This window comes from Pteropus vampyrus, unplaced genomic scaffold, assembly GCF_000151845.1.
Source record: "Pteropus vampyrus isolate Shadow unplaced genomic scaffold, Pvam_2.0 Scaffold470, whole genome shotgun sequence".
Taxonomy (NCBI): domain Eukaryota; kingdom Metazoa; phylum Chordata; class Mammalia; order Chiroptera; family Pteropodidae; genus Pteropus; species Pteropus vampyrus.
This window is the reverse complement of record NW_011889251.1, coordinates 1156443-1175393: the sequence shown is the minus strand read 5'-3', so window position 1 is coordinate 1175393 and position 18951 is coordinate 1156443. Positions and strand designations below refer to the sequence as shown.

At 50.3% G+C, this 18951-nt stretch overlaps 1 protein-coding gene and 1 long non-coding RNA gene across 2 annotated transcripts in view; one reads left to right on the top strand and one right to left on the bottom strand.

The window, feature by feature from the left end:
- LOC111732551 overlaps positions 1-10224 on the top strand; it is a 32989-nt gene extending 22765 nt beyond the window's left edge. Inside the window, exons 2-6 of the long non-coding RNA XR_002777603.1 lie at positions 5692-5897; positions 7508-7587; positions 7923-8619; positions 8757-8791; positions 10155-10224. This is a non-coding gene — a long non-coding RNA (uncharacterized LOC111732551). The remainder of the gene's footprint in view (positions 1-5691; positions 5898-7507; positions 7588-7922; positions 8620-8756; positions 8792-10154) is intronic.
- SLC4A9 (solute carrier family 4 member 9) lies at positions 401-13201 on the bottom strand. The gene is made up of 22 exons (XM_011382288.2): positions 12875-13201; positions 12365-12525; positions 11968-12081; positions 11470-11525; positions 11168-11325; positions 10827-10914; positions 10330-10484; positions 9983-10099; positions 9642-9816; positions 9342-9475; positions 8901-9163; positions 7947-8005; positions 7527-7715; positions 7318-7431; positions 6015-6176; positions 5713-5891; positions 5000-5072; positions 3538-3606; positions 3119-3292; positions 2373-2528; positions 1895-1995; positions 401-816 (listed from the first exon to the last, which is right to left on the bottom strand). Exons 1-21 carry the CDS (start codon positions 13090-13092, stop codon positions 1942-1944), a joined length of 2868 nt encoding a protein of 955 aa, XP_011380590.1. The 5' UTR covers positions 13093-13201; the 3' UTR covers positions 401-816; positions 1895-1941.
- Between the last annotated feature and the right edge of the window lie 5750 nt (positions 13202-18951).

Sequence of the window (18951 nt, the reverse complement as noted above, 5' to 3'; positions counted from 1 at the left end):
CAGGTGTTCCTTTTATTGTTGTTACTCTTTCATTTCACTCTGGGATATATACTCTGGAGAAATTCTTGCATTTGCAGAAAACATTTTATATACTCTTGTATATATGACATTTTTTCAATTCACAAGGTTATTCTATGCAGATGACAAAAAGAATGAGGTAGATATATATATACCGACTTGGGGGAAATATCCAACACATATATGGGGACAAGCATGTTGTAGAACTCAACAGTGTAATCGCATTTTAATAAAAATGTTCATGTGTCCATTGAAATAAATCTGAACAATATACACTAAAGTGTGAATACTGGTTATCTCTAGGATGGTTTCCATTTCAAAATTATACGTTCTGTAGATTTCAGTATTTTGCAGTAATCTCATTTACTTTTGTGGTTAAAAAACATTTTTATATGTGAAAAAACTGTTTCAAATAGAGGAATACTTATTTTGGAAAGGGGGACTTTTTCTCCCTTTCGCAAGCCAAAAAGAGTTCCCTGACAACCCCCCAATTCTGTAAAAGAGAATCTGTGAGGGCAGAAAGTTCAAAATGGGAAGGGCCTCTAGATTCAGGTCCCTTTAACGGGGCAGAGAGTGAATGAGACCTGGTCAGTTCCTCTGGCTTACCAGCCTTTCCTAATCACAAAGCAGACCTACTTATTGCCTGTCACTCTCCGCCCCAGCTCAGGAGGGTGACTGAGGTCTTGGCCAGCTGCCTTCCAATCTTGACCCATTGTTCCAGGTTCCCAGCTGATTGAGCATCTGGCAGTTAAGCGAAAGGCCAACAATGTCCTGACTTCCTGAGTAAACACCTGTGAACTGAGAGAAGGCATGGTGGAGTCAGAGCAAGAGTTCAGGGACACAGTAGGGCAAAGAACAGAGCAAAGCCCAGGAGATCTTGTTCTGGGCCAGCTGCTGACTCGCCCTTTCTCCCTCTATCCTCCAGAAGTTTCTATTGCAAGTGGTGGGGCTCTTGGGCTCAGAGATGCATGGAGAGGAGGATGTTCTGTGACTCAGCTTATCAAGGGGGGAAAATTCCAGGCTTTGCACATGTTGTGCCCTCAGCTTGTCCTGGCTAGCTTCTATTCATTCTTCAGATTTCAAATTATGGACCACTTCCTTGTGGAAGCCTTGCCAACTCCCACCACCCCACCTTTACCGCCCTCTAAGAAGGGCTTAGCGGCCTCTGCTCACTTGGCCTGTGCTTTCCTGTAGCCCACACTACCCCACTCTAACAGTTGCCTATTTGCCTTTCTCACCAGAATTTTAACTTCCTGAGATCAGGGACCATGATTGTCTAAACTACTGTATCTCTAGTACCTTGATACTCCCTAAGTACTCAGATAAATGGATGAATAGGTAGCCTGGAGAGTGTCACTGTTAGCTATTTTAATAGCCCAGCATTGGGGGTGATCAGAAGACCCCCCTTTGCCCCCTCCTCGCCCAGAGCATGGCAGCAGAGTCCCAGTGCCCAGACAGAATGGCAGAAGAGGCAAGCGAGAGAGAATCTCTCCATTTGTTTGGAGTTTGGTTCTCAGCAGCCCAGGGAGGAGCCTCCAAAGGCAAAGGAAAGCAACAGGGAGATTTATTCTCCCTTCTCCCTCTCCATCCCATTCTTTTGTCATCACACCCCTCCCATCCCCACCTCCCAGCTCCACAGCCTGTTTGGTGTGAGCTTGTGCTCCCTCTACTGGCCAGGCTTCAGTGCTGCAGGGAGCCAAGCCCAGGTCCCCTCACTTGTTTCTTTCTTCCCTTTGAAGAGGCTGTTAAACCCCTCCCTGACTCTGGGTTCATGAGAGACTGGAGCATGAAGAGAAAACAGTGGCGGTTTCCAAGGTCTGAGCTCCCACACCCACACTCACCCTCGACGCCAGGGGCATGTCCCTCACACCCTCACCTCATGCTCAATTTCCTGGAGACTCCACTCCCAGACTTCTACTCCAGCTAATTCACAGAGATGTTGATTTCAGGAGCCTTTGGCTGATACATCAGGTCTGACTGTGGAACAGAGATCCCAAGATGAGTTGAGAATAGACAGAGAGACAGCAGAGAGAAAGGGCCCCTGAAAGTGGTAGGACACAAATACCCACATTTAAGACAAAGGCAAAAAGATCAGGGTTGAGAAAGACAGCCCACTAAAGCTGTGGCCCAGTCCTTTCCACTCCCACGGGCTCATAGACCAGGCCCTCGGCCCTAAGAAGAAAGATTTCCCTCACACCTTCAGTGTGCCTATGCCAATACAGAGTGAAGGGGAGTGACTATTGATCAGATCTTCAGGCTTAATAGAGATGTTAGACTTTAGGGACAACTCCCAGATGAGAGCGCGCTCCCCACCCCTGTCCCCATCTCCTGAGAGGGCCCATCCTGGAGCTCACATCTTCACTGTCATTTGCACTGAATGAGTACTCTGGCGCCAGCCCCTTCTCGGGGATGCTCCTCTCCTTCTCTGGCATCAGCTCATCCAGCCAGAGGAGTTCCTGTGGTGAGAAGACCCACTCCAGTGCCTTTCGGACCCCCACCAGGCCCAGCAACTGCAGGGATGGAAACAAAGCCCAGGGCTGTCAGCAACAGCAGCAGGATCACTAACAACAGTAACATTTATTTAGCACTTCCTATGTGCCAGGCATTGTGTATCATTTCATTGAATGCTAACACATTCCTAGATATATTAATTATTCCCATTGCGCAGAGAGGGAAACTGAGGCCCTCGACTGTGATAACCAGATTGGTCCTATGGCAAAACCTGTGGCTCTTAATTTCCTCAATAAGAACAAGGCCAGAAGCCACCTATGTTATCACCTCACTGAGTAACAAAAGTGATAGCATTGCCTTTTCCAGGGCCTCAGTTTGTTTGTTTGTTTGTTTGTTTGTTTCTGGGCTTTATATTCCTACCCGTGGTTGATCAACCCAAAGAGGTTGGGAAGGGAGTTGAACTGGGTATCCCAGGATGAGCCCACCTGTAGGCATCTCTTAGCCATCTTTCTTTGTCCTAGGATTCCCAACCATGCAGAGGGCCAGGGCCAATAAGAGAGGGAAGTCTTCCTCTTATGGAGGCCTTGGCCACCCTCCCAGGCTCCGAGTCTCCCAGGAACCCCCAGGATACCACCCAACCCTGAGTCACCATGATGGGGAAGATGATGGCTGCAGGGGTAGACTTGACAATCCAAAGCAGACCCAGGCAGGCAAGCTGGATGGCTGTGAAGAGGTGGACCCTGCTCAGAGGCACATGCCTCAAGAGCAGGAGGTCTGGCTGGTATTTTGGTGGCATCAGTAATAGCTGCACCCTCTTCATGAACTAGGGGAACAAGAAGAGGTGGAAAGCAGGGTACTCGGGTGTTAGCTATTTTTAAAGACCAGCATTGGGGGTGGTCAGAAGACTCTCTTGACCCACTCCTCACCCAGAGCATGACAGCAGAGTCCTTGTACCCAGGAGAAACAGGAAAAGAGGACAGGAAGGGAATTGACAAGTGCAGGCAGGAAGTACAAGCAAGAAAAAACGCGGGGAGAATGGAGGTTGTGTGGTGATTTTGATGGGCTCACCTGGATGCTGCTAATTGCTGCCACCCCCATGTACAGGAAGATGCCATAGAGCACAGGCATTGGGATGAACTGGTAGAAAGAAGTGGAGAAGTGGCAAAGGAGTTCACCTCTGCCAGCTGCCCAGGTACCCTTGCCCCCTTAGGCTCCAACCCCAGCATCTAAGCCTACTCAGGTTTATCTCTTCCTTTCCCACTTGCATTGAATCTTCAGTTGGTCAGATGAGGTAAATTCTATAATTGTCTCCATTTTACAGATGGGGAAATTGGGTTTCAGAGAGACTAAGTAACTTGCCCATTATCTGGCCGACTTCTCCAATCTATCACTTTCCCCTCTACTCTCTGTTCCTGCTATATTGGTCTCCTTTCCTTCCCTCAACATGCCCCAGTTTATTTTTGCCCCTTGCAAGGCCTTTTGCTTTGCTACTTCCCTCCACCTAAAATGCCCCGACTTCTCACTACTCATCTCTGATCCCCCACAAAGGCCTTCCTTGACCATCCAATCTAAAGTAGACCCCTGGCACTCTTTATCATTACCCTCTTTTACTTTTCATAGAAGTGATCACTATCTGAGATTATCCTATTTTACTTATTTATTTATTTTTTAATCTGTCTCCTTTCACCAGACTGCAAGGTGTGGATGTGATCTCTTTCGATCACCACTATGTCCCCAGTCCCTGGGACAGTGCTTGGCATATGGCTTATGCTCAGTAAATATCTGCTGAATGAGAAGCACCTAGTTTGTAAGCAGCTGATCTGGTCCATCTGGCTCTTTCAACTACTCCACTCTCACCCAGCCTCCAAGACTTTTCCTTCCTCTAACCTCTCATGCTCCTGCTGATGACTTCTGTGCCATTCTCCACACCCTCCTTGACTGCTCTGCTGTCTCGGCTTGTTGAACCTTTATGCTATTACTTGTTACTTAATTTTTGTTCTTGTGTATGTGTTGCTTACCTAGGCTTGGTTCCATATTCTTTTTCAGTAACTACCCTCCACTATTCCCAGGTGCCTAGCAGAGCCTTACACACAGCAGTGTTCTGTAAACATCTGGTGAGGGAGAAGTGAAGGGCTTTTGCCTCAAAGTTTTTCTGGGGTGTGAAGATCACACTCTGAAACTAAGGCTTTTGGGGAGGCTGGAGCCAGGGCAGTGCTTGGCCCCCAGGGGATGGTGGCATGCCTAGACCCTGTCCACTGGGTAGAAAGCCCACTGGGTAAGAGTTTGGGTTCTCAGGTAGATCTGAGAAGCTAGCTCTCTTGGTGGTCTTTGTAAGCTACTTCGCCTCTTCAGCCTCAAGGTTCCTCATTTGTAAAAGATGTATGCTGCTCAGGGTTAATGTAAAGAGTGAATGTGACCAAGTATGAAGCACTGAATACAGTGCCTGGCATGCAGTAAGCTTTCAGCCAGTGTTGGTTCTGACTGTATTTATTATTATTGCCCTGCCCCTGCCAGCCTGTCTAACAGGTACCTTGAGTACAGGTGCCAGGAAGATGGAGATCCCTGTGAGGAGGAACACCATCAGGCCTGTCAGCCTCTGCTCCCTGTGGGGACAGGGAGGAGTTAGCCAGGGTCTGGGAGGTGCCTTGGGCTGCCCAGGCTGGAGATGCAAGCCAGATACCACTACAGACCCTGGAAGGAAGGAAATGGAGGGCTCCCCCAATATTCACCTGGCAGAGAGTGGGGCTTAGCTTGGTGAAAAACTGGTAGAGAGGAAGGGGCAGGGCACTTCAGTATGGGGGTCCCAGACCTCTCCATTAGCAATTTTTATACTGCCATAAAGACTTTCATTCAGTTTACAAAGTTGATTTCACATACTTTGGACAGACTGTGTTTCCAACAGTTACAAAATTATTTTTGTGATAGTTAACTTTGTAACGTCAGTGCAGCACTTCTACACTGCGTGGGGATTATTAGGTGGCACCTCACCCTCACTCAGCCCTGGCTGCTCCTCTGGAGAGCCCTCCCAGTCCCATGGCTGAAAGAGGAGAGGGAGGATCTGACACACCCATCTGAGGGCCCAGAACCCTCCCATTTACCCTACTGCAGTGGTCATGGGGCAGTGAGAGAGCCCTCTGGAGTCACCAGCTTAGAATTTAAATTGCCCAGGTAACTCTGCCTTGTCCCCTGCTACCCGACTTTGCCGCCTACCTCTCATTCCAGCCTCCTGAATATTGGCCTCACCTGATGCCCAGGAAGCTGGGGGGCTCCCCCAGGGAACAGGCTCTGCTCTCTCTCCGAAGACTGTCCATGTGGGCCAGGGAGATGACAGTGGCTGAGACATACCAGGGCAGCCCAAGCGCTGACGTGAGCAGCATCAGTACAGACACACAGAAGAGGTCCAGGTGGAAGCCAGTTCCCTTCTGCAGGTAGTGGTGGGGCAATGAGGATGAAGCTAACTCAGGCTAGCCCTCTGGGGTGGGAGAGGGGTAGCCTGGAATGCACCCTGGGACTTCTGTCCCTTGGTCCAGGGCCTAGAGTCTCACCCGCAGTCTATATTCGGCACGGTTGAGGATGACTGCTGTGATCTGCTGGTCCATGAAGATGAGGATAGATAGCAGCAGGGCAGGCAGGGCAGCTGCCACACTCAGCCACCAGGGGTTGGCTCCAAAAGGTGACACCAGCCAGCCACGTCCAGGGAGTGTGGGCTGGGAGAGGGCATTCCATAGACAGGTTGGAGAGGGTCTCCTAAGAGCACTTCACCTGCACACTGTAGCCTTGGCATTCTTCCATAACCCCCTTTACCGCAAGCCCTCCCCCAAGACCCTGGATGCTAGGTGAGAGCAATGTGTGTGCATACACAGCTGATTCCAAGCACCCCCGTGCCTTAAAAGAGGATAGAAGGAGGGGGACCAGCCTGGGGGTTGGGCTGGAGCCAGGGGCTCTGGACTTTGGTTCTCAAGGTCCCTTGTTGCCTGCAAGAGGAAGAGGTGGTAGATGAGGCCTGCCCATACTTCTTGGTGTACAGAGCTCTCCTCCCTAAGCACCACTCCTCAACATCCAGGGTGGGGCAACTCAGGCTCAGACCTGCCTCAATCTGGGACAGGGGCAGGGGCAGGGGCAGGGCTGGGTGTGTCTGCGTCTGCTCTGAATTACTAGCGTCTGTGTGGGGGAGGGGGCCCCAGTTGCTGTCTCAGGTTCTGAGCCCCTGAGGCTGCCTCCGTTGGAGTCCCCCTGCTGTCCTGGGAGAAGCCAGAGGGGAGGTCTCCAAAGACACGGGCAAAGTCTAGGTGCCAAGTCAGTGCTAAGCCTTGTCCTGTGCACTGTCATGCCTGGGGAGGAAGCTCCAGCTTTACTGGATCAGAGCAGGTAACCCAGGGTCAAAGAAGAGAGTGGGGAGTAGTGGAATGAGTAGGGAGGACCTATAACAATAGTTAACATTTAGTGAGGTCTGTGATAAGTGCCTGACACCATATTCTGTAAACTTCAAAATAACCCATGAGGTAGGAACTATTTTATAGATGAATAAATTGAGGCTCAGAAATGTGGGTTAACTTGCCTAAGGTCACACAGCTAGGAAATGGTAGAACTGGAACTCAAACCCAGAGCTGGCTGACCAGAACCCATCCTCTTAACTCCATACATATAATAATAGCTACCGAGTATTCTGTGCTCACTGTGTGTCTGGAGCAAGACCTCATTCATCCTCACAACTCTGTGAGGCCATTATTATTACTATTTCTATTTTATGAGTGAAGAAATGGAAGCTTAGAGAAGTATGGGACCTATGGATCTTCCTCCTCCAGAGTCCTGTCTGCTGGCCTTGCTTTCCCCTCTCCTAGTGCTCACCTTGAACTCTTTGGGCACCACGAGCTTCGGCGTGGCTAGGCCCAGGAAGGCATCAAGGCCACAGCCCAGCAGGATAGCCAGGACTGAGGAGAAATCGCTGAGCACCTTGCGCACCTGGCCACACAGTGGACACACAGTTAGGTTCAGGCCCACCATCCTCTTCTTGCCAAGAGCTAGTCCTTACCCACAGAATGAGAGGTGACACTCACCACAGAGGGGAAGAAGCGGCTTGCCTTTACATGCTTGAGGGCCACGGCAAAGAGGAAGGAGGTAAGGAAGAGGAGGAGGGAGAAGAAGGCGATGTCTGGGACTGTATGACAGCCCGGGCCACGAGGGTGGCCTCCCCGTTGGGCACACTCAGGTGGCGGTAGCAAGGATACATTGACTAGGCCCAGGTCCTGTATAGAGGAGTGGTCAGGGATGAGGTTATAAGCAGCGGAATAAACATCCACTGATGCCTACTGAGACACAAAGGCCCCAGGACGGAGGGTCCCCAGCCATACCAGATGGCTGGGCCTCAGTGACCTCTGCGGGTTTCTCTAGCCTATAGGATGGAAAGAGCCAGGAAGCACTGACTTCTCTGGCCTCCACCCTTTCTTTTCCAGACTCTCTCAGGAACAGGCACTCACCATGCTTAAGATGTCATCTCTGCCTTTTGGCTTTGTCCTTGTCCACTGAGACTCATTTCCTGGGAAGCAGAGAAGAATTTGGGTGTACGCCCCTCCCCTGGGAACCTTCTCCAGCCCCTGAGGAGCTTAATCTCATGGGTCCAGCTGAACCAGAGAGAGTCCTTAGTTCTGACTCATCTGCTGACTCCACTCGCTACCATGTCTGTGCTCCTCAGGACACTGTCTCATGCTCTTGCCCCTACAAATTCCCTTCCTATCTGTATCCCTGATGCCCAGCACAGGACAAGCGAGAGCAGATGCAAATGGTTGCTCAATGAGCACACAAATCTGTGGGTTTCCACCAGTGCCAGAACTGGTCCAGTTCATGCCCAGCACAGAGCCTGGCACTCTTGGAAGGATACCTCTTCCCCAGGTATCCTTCCTGGCGTTTCCTTCCACATGGAGGGACGTGTGCAAGTGTAGATACTCTGAGCTTCTCTCCACCCGATCAGTCACTCAGACCCAGGGGAAGACCAGTGATTTATTTGATTAGCGAGTTTGGGAGAAGAAGCTGGGTGTGCCTGGCCCTGCCCCTTCCTCCCCCTCTTTCAGGAGTAAGCTGCCTGCACTGTGCACACATCTAACTCTGCTCTTCTGGGGCAAGACAGTCCCTGTCCAGTGTGGCCATGACTAGGTGCGTAAGCCTACCTAACTTGGGTTTCATTGTTAGGAAGCCCATTCACCCATAGATATAACCATGTTCTATCAGCATTGTCAGAAATAAAGATGATATTGGGCCTGCTCATTTGACTTATTTTTCACATGATTCAGAATCAGAGTGGGAGAAGATTGCTGCTGGTTATTGGGTAAGTACTCAGCATTTTGTTTAATGTTATGGAGGTGGGGGAACAGTAAGGTGACACCCTTCTCCCTCTTCATCCTTCCTCATTTTGCCATGTTCCCTATTTCACCCACCTCCAGGGTCTGGGTATTGGCAGAAGCATCCATAGGCAGGAGAGCCAGGCCTCTGGATGGGATAAGCATAGGTCAAGCTCAGCATTTTGCTCACGGCATCGTAGATGAAGATGAGGCTGATGAGGGCACAGAAGCCTTCCTCAGTGAAGCGGGTAAAGTAGCGTACCAGCACGCTGGCCTCCGTGGCCACTAGCACCAGGCAAAAGGTGGCTACCCAGATGCCCACCCACAGGCGGAAGGGAAGGTAGTCCAGGCTGTAATCTCTGGGGGGGGAAGGCGGATGGCGTGAGAGACAGGCAAGGCTTGGCAGGGCTGTTCTGCTCCCCACTTAACCCAGGTCAGGTGCCCCTAGAGCCAGACAGTTCCACTCTCTCCTATTGACTCTGCCAGGCCCAGGCTGAGGGTGTGGGTAGTGAGTCTGGGGAGGTGAAGGTGTTCTACCTGCTGAAGGAGAAGAGTAGGCGTTCAAAGACCAGCACTGGTCCAGTGCTGCCGAGGATGGTGAGGGGCTGGCCGGCCATCAGGCAGAAGGCAGCTCCAGCCACTGCCGTGCCCAGGAAACTTTCCAGCACCCCCTAAAAGCCGACAGGGCTTGTCAGCACAGAACCCTGGAGTCCTCAGCACAGGAACCCAAGCCTCCAGGTAGCCTCCTCAGCCCACCCATAGCCCCAGGGAACCGCAAAGGGCATGGCTGGAGGGACACCAAAGCTTGTGCCTGCCTCCTTACACCTACCCACCCACCTGAGCACCATCGGTGGCTTCTCCCAGCAGCCCCCCGAAAGTGATGGCATTAGTGATGGTGGCCAGATAAATGTAGAGCACTGCCGAGAGGCACTGGGGGTGCAGGGCATCCGAGAAGTCGCTGGGGTACCATGAGGCCTTCCGGCGCACGTCCTGGATAAGGCCCCCAAACAGCCTCCCGCCCGTGGGTCGTCAATGATCCAGGTTCCCACACCCCATTCCCCTAACCCCGTTAGTGTCCCTATGGCCCGGTGAGCCCCTCCCACTTCTAGCACACACCTCAGTGCTCCTGGGACTGCTCCCTGTACCCCGACCCTTGCTCCCACTGTAGCTCGCCTCACCTGCCGGTCCGCTGCAACTCTGGGCTGGGCGCGTGCAGCATGTGATTGTGCCTGTGCTCAACCCCGGCCCTACGCCAGGCAGAGGGTCTCTTGGCCTCCTGCATTTGCAAGGGGAGCCTGAGGAGAAAGGGAACCCTGGTTGACTGAGGATCTCCATCCCGTCTGTGACTAGCCACCGGCTTCATGGCGCCCTGCCCCCTGGCGGCTGTTTGTGTCTCTGCCGGCGGACTCCCAGTTCAAAGGTAAGTAATCCCTTTAGCTTTCCTGGGATTCCCTCTCCTCCTCAGCAGTGGAACTGGGCCCAAGGCTATGGGGAAGGATCTGTATGGCATGATGACCCCAGATACCTTTTGTGCTGCGAGGGCAGACATTTAGGCGGGGAAATCCGGGCTGTTGGGTCCCACCGACCTGGAGGAAGCACTGTGACCTCCTCTAGGAAGGCGTCCAGGGCTGCCAGAAGATCATGAAGGGTGCTGGCCCGACGAGCTGACCATTGGAATTGCTGGGGATAGAGAGGCAGTAAATGCAGACCTGGACTCTTAAATGCATTTTCACAGTCAAAACTAGACACACATGAGTCACATAGGCTGAAAAGTCACTCAAACATTCATTTATTAATATATGCATTTAGTATCTATTGAGTGCCTACTCTGTGCCAGCACTGTGCAAGGTAAGGAGGCTACAGTACCAACCGAGGAAACTTTAGGCCTGCACTCACAGACACAAAGCCACACTCTGCCTGATTACTACACTCAGCCACACATACAGAGTCCACACACACATACTGACATGAGCCTATGTGTTCAAGTGCACACAGACACACACACACCCCTGCCCAGCTCACCGGGTCACTGAGGAGGATGGCCACTGCACGCCCCATCTCCCGGTAGCTCCTTCCCAGTGTGGGGGGACCAAGGATGAGGCAGAAAAATCTGAAGAAGGAACCAGGCCCCAGAGAGGGTCAGAGGCTGCTATCCTATAGGGCAGCCATGACCTTTGACTTCCCTATCAGCCCCCCAAACACTCATGCACACCTACTTTGCAGCCCTGACCACTCCACCCTCTCCAGACCCCTGAGCACCATCCACCACACATCCTGAGAGAACTGGACCAGAGTTCTAATCCCCTCCCCAGTAAAGGCCCTTCTGGGCTCCAGGACCCCTGACTTCCACTCAGCTGCCTCACCTGCTGGGGAGTGACACCTCAGTAAGGGGCCCCAGCACCACTGGATGCCGCAGTCGCACAAAGGCCCCTAGTGGCTGTGCCAGGAAACCCAGCTCTCCTGCTAGCACGGCCCCCACCTCAGCCCCTGGAGGCAGCTTCTGTCTCAGGGAGTTCTGACGCTGGATGGGGGTTCACAGAAACACAGAGGTGAGAGATTATTTGGGGAGGGAGATGTTGGCAGGAAATCGATAAGGCCAGTGAAGGGTGGGCCTCTGTTAATGTCTGATCCCTCTCCCAGCCCTGACCAAGGAAGGGCCACAAACCTGTTCCTTCAGGGGAGCTTCCCCATCGTGAGAAGGCTCTCTTGGATGCGCAGACCCTTCAAATGAGGATTTTGCAGTGATTAAGAACACAGGCTTTGGGACTGGATCCACCAAGGATTCCTGACCAGCTTTGCCACTGACAAGCTGTGAAAACTGGAGCGCACCCTTCCCCACTCCGAGGCTCAGTTTTCTCATCACTAAAATGGGGGTAATTGTGGTACTACCTCACAGGCGCTTGTAAAGATTAAATGAAACATGCATGCGAAGCTCCCAGCACAGTGCCTACCAAGAACACCCCTTCACACAGCTCTGGCTTTTATGATTCTAGCCTCTCCATTCTTCTTCCCTCATCATTACCCCCACTTCCTCTTGCCCATGAGTCCTGGGTTGAGGTCTGAGCTGAGGCTAGGCCACTCCTGGTCCAGGAAGGTGCAGGGGAGATCTGAGACCCTCCCACCCTGGGGATTTTGGCCTTGAGCTCAGGGAGGGGGCTCTCACCCCAACAGGGCCTGGTGTCTGTGCTCTGGATGAGGTGCTGGGGTCTCTGCAGCAACAAGGACTGCAGCTGCTCTCTCAGCTCCGGGCTCAGCGACTCCACTCTGGTCACCTGTTCTGGAGAACAGAGGTGGAGCTCCAACTCTTTCCTGACAGCTTCCTGCCCCCAAACTCTTCCCCTGACCCCTCTGCCCAGGTCCCTTGCCCTGGGAACACAGAGGCCAGTGAACTTGCTCCTCCACTGTTTTTTCATCTCCCCCTATGACAGGGATGGGTAATCCCTAAGGTAGATGTGGTAGGCTCTGGAAAATTCCAAGACTTTGGGGGGAAATTCCAAGACTTTCTTAGAGAAATGGTGGCATGGCTGTCCAGGCCCTCCCTTCAAAGGCTCCCAACATACCCACAAGCTCCAGGAGGCTCCGAGCTGGACAGTCCAGCAGGACAAGGCCCTCGGCCAGCAGGCTGCGGAGCTTCTGCAGGCTGGGCAGTGCCACGGTGGGCACATGGGGGGCACTCCACCGGCCCGCACCCACCTCCAGCTTCTCTTCAAACAGCACCCACCTGTGGTGAAGAGGAGTGGACTGTGTTTTTGGGGGCATCTCTCCCAGGTCCAGAAGTGGGGACACAGGAGAGCCAGGGAAGGTAAGGCAGTGAGAGAGTTGTGGGCCCAGTGGTACAGAGTATGCCGCTCCCCGGACAGTCACCCCTCGTCTTGGGTCTTAGGGAACTCAAAACTGGACTGCAAAGAAGATCAAGCGTTATGGAAGACGAGGGCCTGAAATGGGGACACAGACGGGAGCTCCTGATTGGGGGTAAGGATACCCCATACCATGGGAAGCGCTGGACACATGGAGGAAGCCCCAGCTGCGGAGAGAAAGGACCCCATAAAACTGGCCTGGGTCTCACTCACCTGCCTGTCTCCCTCCACTCCTGTGCCTTGGGCCAGCCCATCAGCTCATTCAGCTGAATGAAGAGGAGAGGGTCCTTGGTTACCCCTAGTTCCCGGCTCTCAGTGTCTGAGGAGCCACTAGGGCTAGGGCCAGAGCCAGGGCCACTGTCCAGCTCTCCTGTGGGCACATTTTCATAAGCACTGGAGACATCAAACTCCTCCTGGCCTGGCAGCTTCATCCTGGTAAGGCCTTTGGGACTGATGCAGTCCTAGGTTCTGAGACCAGGGGCTCTCAGTCTGACTGCATTTATAATGTAGCACCCCCCCCCCACCCAATGCTGCACAACACAAACAGAGCAAGGCCTGTTGACTCCAGAGCCAACCGGGTCACCTCCTCCCCTGCCTGCTTTCCCCAGCCCCCACTGGCCTGAGAGTATAAGGCTAGCCTGAACTTTCCCAGGCTCTCCAGAAAAAAATGCCCAACATGGGACCAAAGTGTTGTGTGCATTTTCTGTGGGATCAGATCTGCCCCTTACTGTGTTTTGTGTAAATAAACAGGAGTAAGTTGTTAACCTGGGTCTGAAGACTGCTCTCCCCAGATTATGCTGCCCCCTACTTTGTATCACATACAAACACCAAACACCCAGGCCTGTTTGGGGTGTCACCAACACAGCCTGAGGACGCTCATCTGGACAACAGAGACCTAATAAATAACTGGGTCTATAGAAGCTAGGCAGGGTAAGGGAGACAGCAGGCAGGGGCCCTGCCCATTAAATGAGCTAATGATGGAAAGTGGAGGCAGTTCATGGAGAACACAATAGCTGAGTCTCACATTCCTTTGTCCAACAACACCTGGAAATCCCCCAATTTAACTGTCCCTGGGGTCTGCCCCTCCTCCATCCTCACTCAGCCCCCCAGCTAGGGTGCATGTGTGTGAAGGAGTTCCTGGGCTAAACGAGTAAAGCAGAATGTGGGCTATTGCCAAGTCCAGCTGGCTATACCTTCAAACTATACTCAGCACCCAACCATATCGCCCCACCTCCAACATAACTACCCTGACCCAAGCCACCATCATTTCTCACTTGAATTCTTTCAATAGCTTTCTAATTTCTTGCAATAACCTCCCTGCTTTCACTCTTCCTTGCCCAAAGTCCATGTGCCACACAGTAGCCATATGGGTCCGTTAAAAAGGCAGTTGAGCCACATTAGTGCTCAAAACTCACCCAATACATTCCCATTACTCCTAGAAGAAAAATTAAACTCTGTCATCAGCCCATTGCCACCCTCCCACCACATCTCATATCAGTTTCCCTTCGCTCACTCCTTTCCAGCCACACTGGCCTTTGTCTGTTTTGCCAGGCCTGCTCCTGCCTACGGGTCTTTGTAGTAGCTTTTCTCTCTGCAAGGAAAGCTTTCCCCCAGATCCTCTCATGATTGGATCCCTCATGTGAGTCTCATTGCAGACAGTATCTATTCAAGGAAACCTTCCATTTTCATCCTGCCCTAAGTTTCCCTCTTTGGTCACTCTCCATCACATTTCTCTGTTTTATTTTCTTCCTAGGAGTTATCACTACTAGTAACTGCTTTGGTTATTTATTTATCGTTTATTGCCTGCTTTTACACACACGCGCGCGCGCACACACACACACACACACACACACACACACACATACACACACAGAGGAAAGTACCTCTCACGGAGCAGATATTTTATCTATCATCTTCACCGCTGTCCCTAAGCACCTAGAGGCGCTCCATAAATACCTGTTCAATGAGCGCATAGAAAGGGAGGGCCTGGGAAATGAAATGCGCTTCTCCTGGTGGCCACACGAGGGCGCAACGCCCCGCGGACAGGATCGAGAGGGCCTCTCCCGTAGGCCGAACGGCTGGGTGCAAGGGCGCCAAGAAGGTGGAAGGGCAAGGAAGGGTCCTTGATCCTCCACCTTGCCCTGGTCCACAGCCGACCGTCCTGGCGAGATGGAGTGCTGGGGAAGCGCAACAGGGATGGGGAGAGAGGGCCAAGCAGGCTCATCTGAATGTGGGTCCAATCTCCCAGTAGATACCTGGGATCCATCTCCCTGAGAAAATGGGACTCAGGCTGGCCCTCCCCACCAACCCCAGTCTGGACTTTGATTTACCAAGTCCAAGGAGGTCACAGGGCAGGAATTAGAGGAGTGAGTCACTATATTATTATTACCAGTTGAGGACAAGGTGCTGAGTCCGACGGGGGGAGTTGGTTTCAGTTCCAGGAGGAATAGAAACTGGCCTAGGGCTTGAAAAGTCCTGGAGTCCTGTGACCACCCACTTCAGGAATGTGCCCCAAGCTCAGGGGCAAGTGATTCAAGGGAATCTGAGGGGGACGAGAGCATGGGCTTCGCATGAATACCCTCCCTCACACACACACCCGCCCTTCCCACCCCAACTCCTGCCAAAGTTCAGAGGGTCTGCCTTGCCCTCTCTGTGGCCCCAACCAACTACCCTGGCTCCCAAGGCTGCCCGCAGTGGAGGACTACCATGCTTCTACTCTCCCCAGGCCCCACTTTCCCCTCTTGGGCCCTGAGTGCCCTGAGCTGGGCAGATTGGTGAGAGACACGAGGAGGAACCCATAGGTCAGCTGGTGAGTACCAGTGGTCTCCCAGACAGGGCCCGGTGAGGTGTGCTGTGTGGGTGAGCAGCCCTGGGTGTGGGCACTGGAAGGTACCTTGGTCCAGGAGTTCTAAGACTGGGGTCTCATCCTGGCTCAGTCACAGACTTATTGGGTGTCCTTGAGAAAAGCCTTTCCTGAGTTTTGTTTCGTTTGTTTTTTTTTTAATCAGCAAAAGGGAAATAATAAAAGTACTTACTTCATGGGCTTTATTGAACGAAAGAATGCATGTAAAATAGGCCTAGTACATAATAAACACAATAAGGGGGGCTGTTATTATCATATAGCTATGAAAATAGTCATTCCCAGAGCAGAGAAGAAAGGAACTATCATATGTTGAAATGCTAGCCGTATCCAACCACTGTGCTAGGCACAGTGTAATTATGTAATTCTTATTACAAGCTTTTAAAAAACATTTAATTTTTAAAAACTTATTTAACTTATTTTTAAAAAACTATAGGAATTTAATTATAGAAAAAACAATACAGAAGTTACAAAAATAAAAAATACAGTGAGATCTCTGGCTGGTACGTTTCATCCAGCCTCCCCCAATGGTAACATCTATGTAAAGATAGTACAATATCAAAACCAGGAAAATGACATCAGTACGATACTGTTAACTAGACTACAGGCCTTATTCAGATTTCACCAGTTTCTACATGCATGCACTCATTTATGTGCGTGTGTTTGTGTGTGTGTGTCATTTCTGAAATTTTATCACACGTATAGATTCACTTACAACAAGTTGGTCAAATAGAAGCCTTGGTTTTCTCATCTATAAAATAGGGGTGAAAATACTGTCTTCCTCAGGGGACTGTGGTAGGAATTCAATGAGATAATATATGTAAGGTGCTCAGCGTGATGCCTAAAATGTAGCAGGCACTCAATAAATTTAAATATTTATTTTAGAAAAAGTACATTTTGAAAAGTGACTTAAAGTACATAAATAATTCATATTGGTTATAGAAAAGCACAGAAAATGCCCACAAGAGTAAAAATAACCTAAAATAAAATTTTCATAATAGCCTTACCTAAATATAACCACTGTTAAGAATTTTACTCACATCACAAATTTGAGTTATATTTTATTATTCCCACTTTATTGTAAGAATGCTGAGGCTCAGAGAGGTTAAGCAATTTGCCACAGTCACTGAGTTTCTGAGTAAGGAGCTGTGATTTAATGCACAGTCTTGCCTCCAGGAGCTCACTGCAGGGGGCAGAGATGGGCCTATGAGTGATACCAATTCAGGCGGAATGGGATGAGCTGCTACTGCCAGCTTCTGAGCACTGGCTATGTTCTAAGCACTGCCTGGGCACCTTGCAGGCTATCTCAGTGAGTCTTTACAACAGCCCTTTCAGGTAGGTTTTGTTCTCATTTCTGGAAACTGAAGCTCAGAGAAGTCTCTTGCCTAGGATCAGAGCCAGTGGACCCAGGGTTCAGAAAGGGGTCAGTCGCATGTCCCAGCTTGAGCTTCAAAGCTTCTGCTCTGAGGGCTTCAGACAAGATGCTAGGGGAGTGTGTGTGAAGAGAGTCTCTCCAGTTGGAGCTTTGGGCTTCTCTAATCCTGGAGCCGGGGTGCCTTCCCTGACCCTTGACCACCACAAACCAGCCAAGACCTGGAGTGGGCCCTGACAGCTTGAGCCTGATTTTACCCCATAAAATGCCCACAGCCCATCTGGAGTGGAGGGGTGAGGGCTTTAGAAGGGGAAGAGGCAGAGGTATCAGAGAGATGGAGTCTGCAGAACAAAACCACCTGAGCTCTGCCTTAGGCTTTCCAGGCACCTCTGACTTAGACTTCCAGACTCAGGAAGCATTAAGAAGGCAACTGCAGGTATGATTTTGAGTTTTATACTAATTGTTCTCCCTTTACTTCCAGAAAAGATTTAAAGATGATAAGAGACATAGATACAAGTAATTATTTAAAGAATGATTAAAGAGCCCCATAATGAAATCAAGTTGGAAAAGAAATAATTGTTCCCAAAATGCTGGGCTAGGGGTAATCACTGCAAATGAGCACCAAAACTTAACTGTGAGCTTCCTGGCAGTGAATATAAAAAGGGTACACATGAATCCCACACCTGTTATTAGCTAATAAAAGGAAGTACCTATAACGGATAGTCACGAGCCAAACTTCCTAACACTGAACTACAAGAGAAATTTATCACACTTTATTCAGGAACTGGCTAGAAGTCTTATATGTAACAGTATCTAGAACAGCATTTTTACAAAGGCTACAGAAAGGCTTTTCATGTGAATATCTTGTGTGAGTAGTTCTCGACCCTTTCACAACCAATATTTTCTTTTTAGAACAAATATTGTTAATACCCACTTACTATCCTGAAATGAAGTTCACGGGTATCTTATCTGCACATTTATTCTTTAAAGAAAGTCAATACTCTAATTAATATAAAAGAGAAAGTGATTAAAAATAATTTTTATCAAATATGCAAATATTTTAGAAATCTCAATGAAGTAGCCCATTGCTTGCACCTACACAGACTCACCTTGAATGTGACAGCTACAAAGTCTGACTAATTCAGCTGTATTGTTTGGTCACTCAGATACCAGCAAAATAAACAACTAGCACTGATTTCTTGCTAGAAAAGTCAGTGCAAAAACTTTTCACATTTTTGTGTAAATTAGAGATAATTTTAGGCTCAGGTAATTATAATCACTTTTTTACCCCTATGAATGGCTGGGGGAGGACATTCAAAAGGAATGTGGAAAGTGGGGGCAATTCCTAATTCCCCACCCAAAATGCCTGAGGACTCGCCAATCAGTGACAACCAAAAACTCCCCCAGAGATTCCTAGAATGTCCTCTAGGGGTCAGTATCCCTTTCTTTGTGAACCACTGGCCTAAATCAAAAAGCAAATGGATAATGTGAACTAGCAGCTCTCTATGACTGCATCTCTAAGAGGAGCTGAACTCACATCATTCCTGGTACAGGATTTTCTGTGACCTCATTCCAAGGTCAAGCCCTAGAGAGGTTAATAACAGTACTGACCTATTTACATGGAGCTTTTATTCTTGCCCAGCATTTTCAGTGATGCTGTCTCCTTAAATTGTCACAAGAACCCCCTACATAGATTGTTATTCTCCCCACTTATAGATGAAGAAGCTTAGGCACAGAGAGGAAAGTGTGCCCTGTAGACCAGGCACTGTTGAATGCCATAGAATTGCAAGCTTTTCTGACAGCAGCATACTGCAAACAATTCATGATGGGCATCACTGGCCAGTGCCTGAATATACAGAACAATCGTTTCAATCCCTCATTTTTACATGTGAGGAACCTGAGACTTGAAGAGGGAGGTGGGTTGTGTGGCGGGTGAGTAAGGAATCACTTACTGACAGAGAATCATTTGTGCTAGGGAATGGCTGAAGGGGCAGAGTCCTGGGACTGGAGACGTTAATTCCTCAAAGTCACAGAAATGGGGCAAGCAATGGAGGAGGG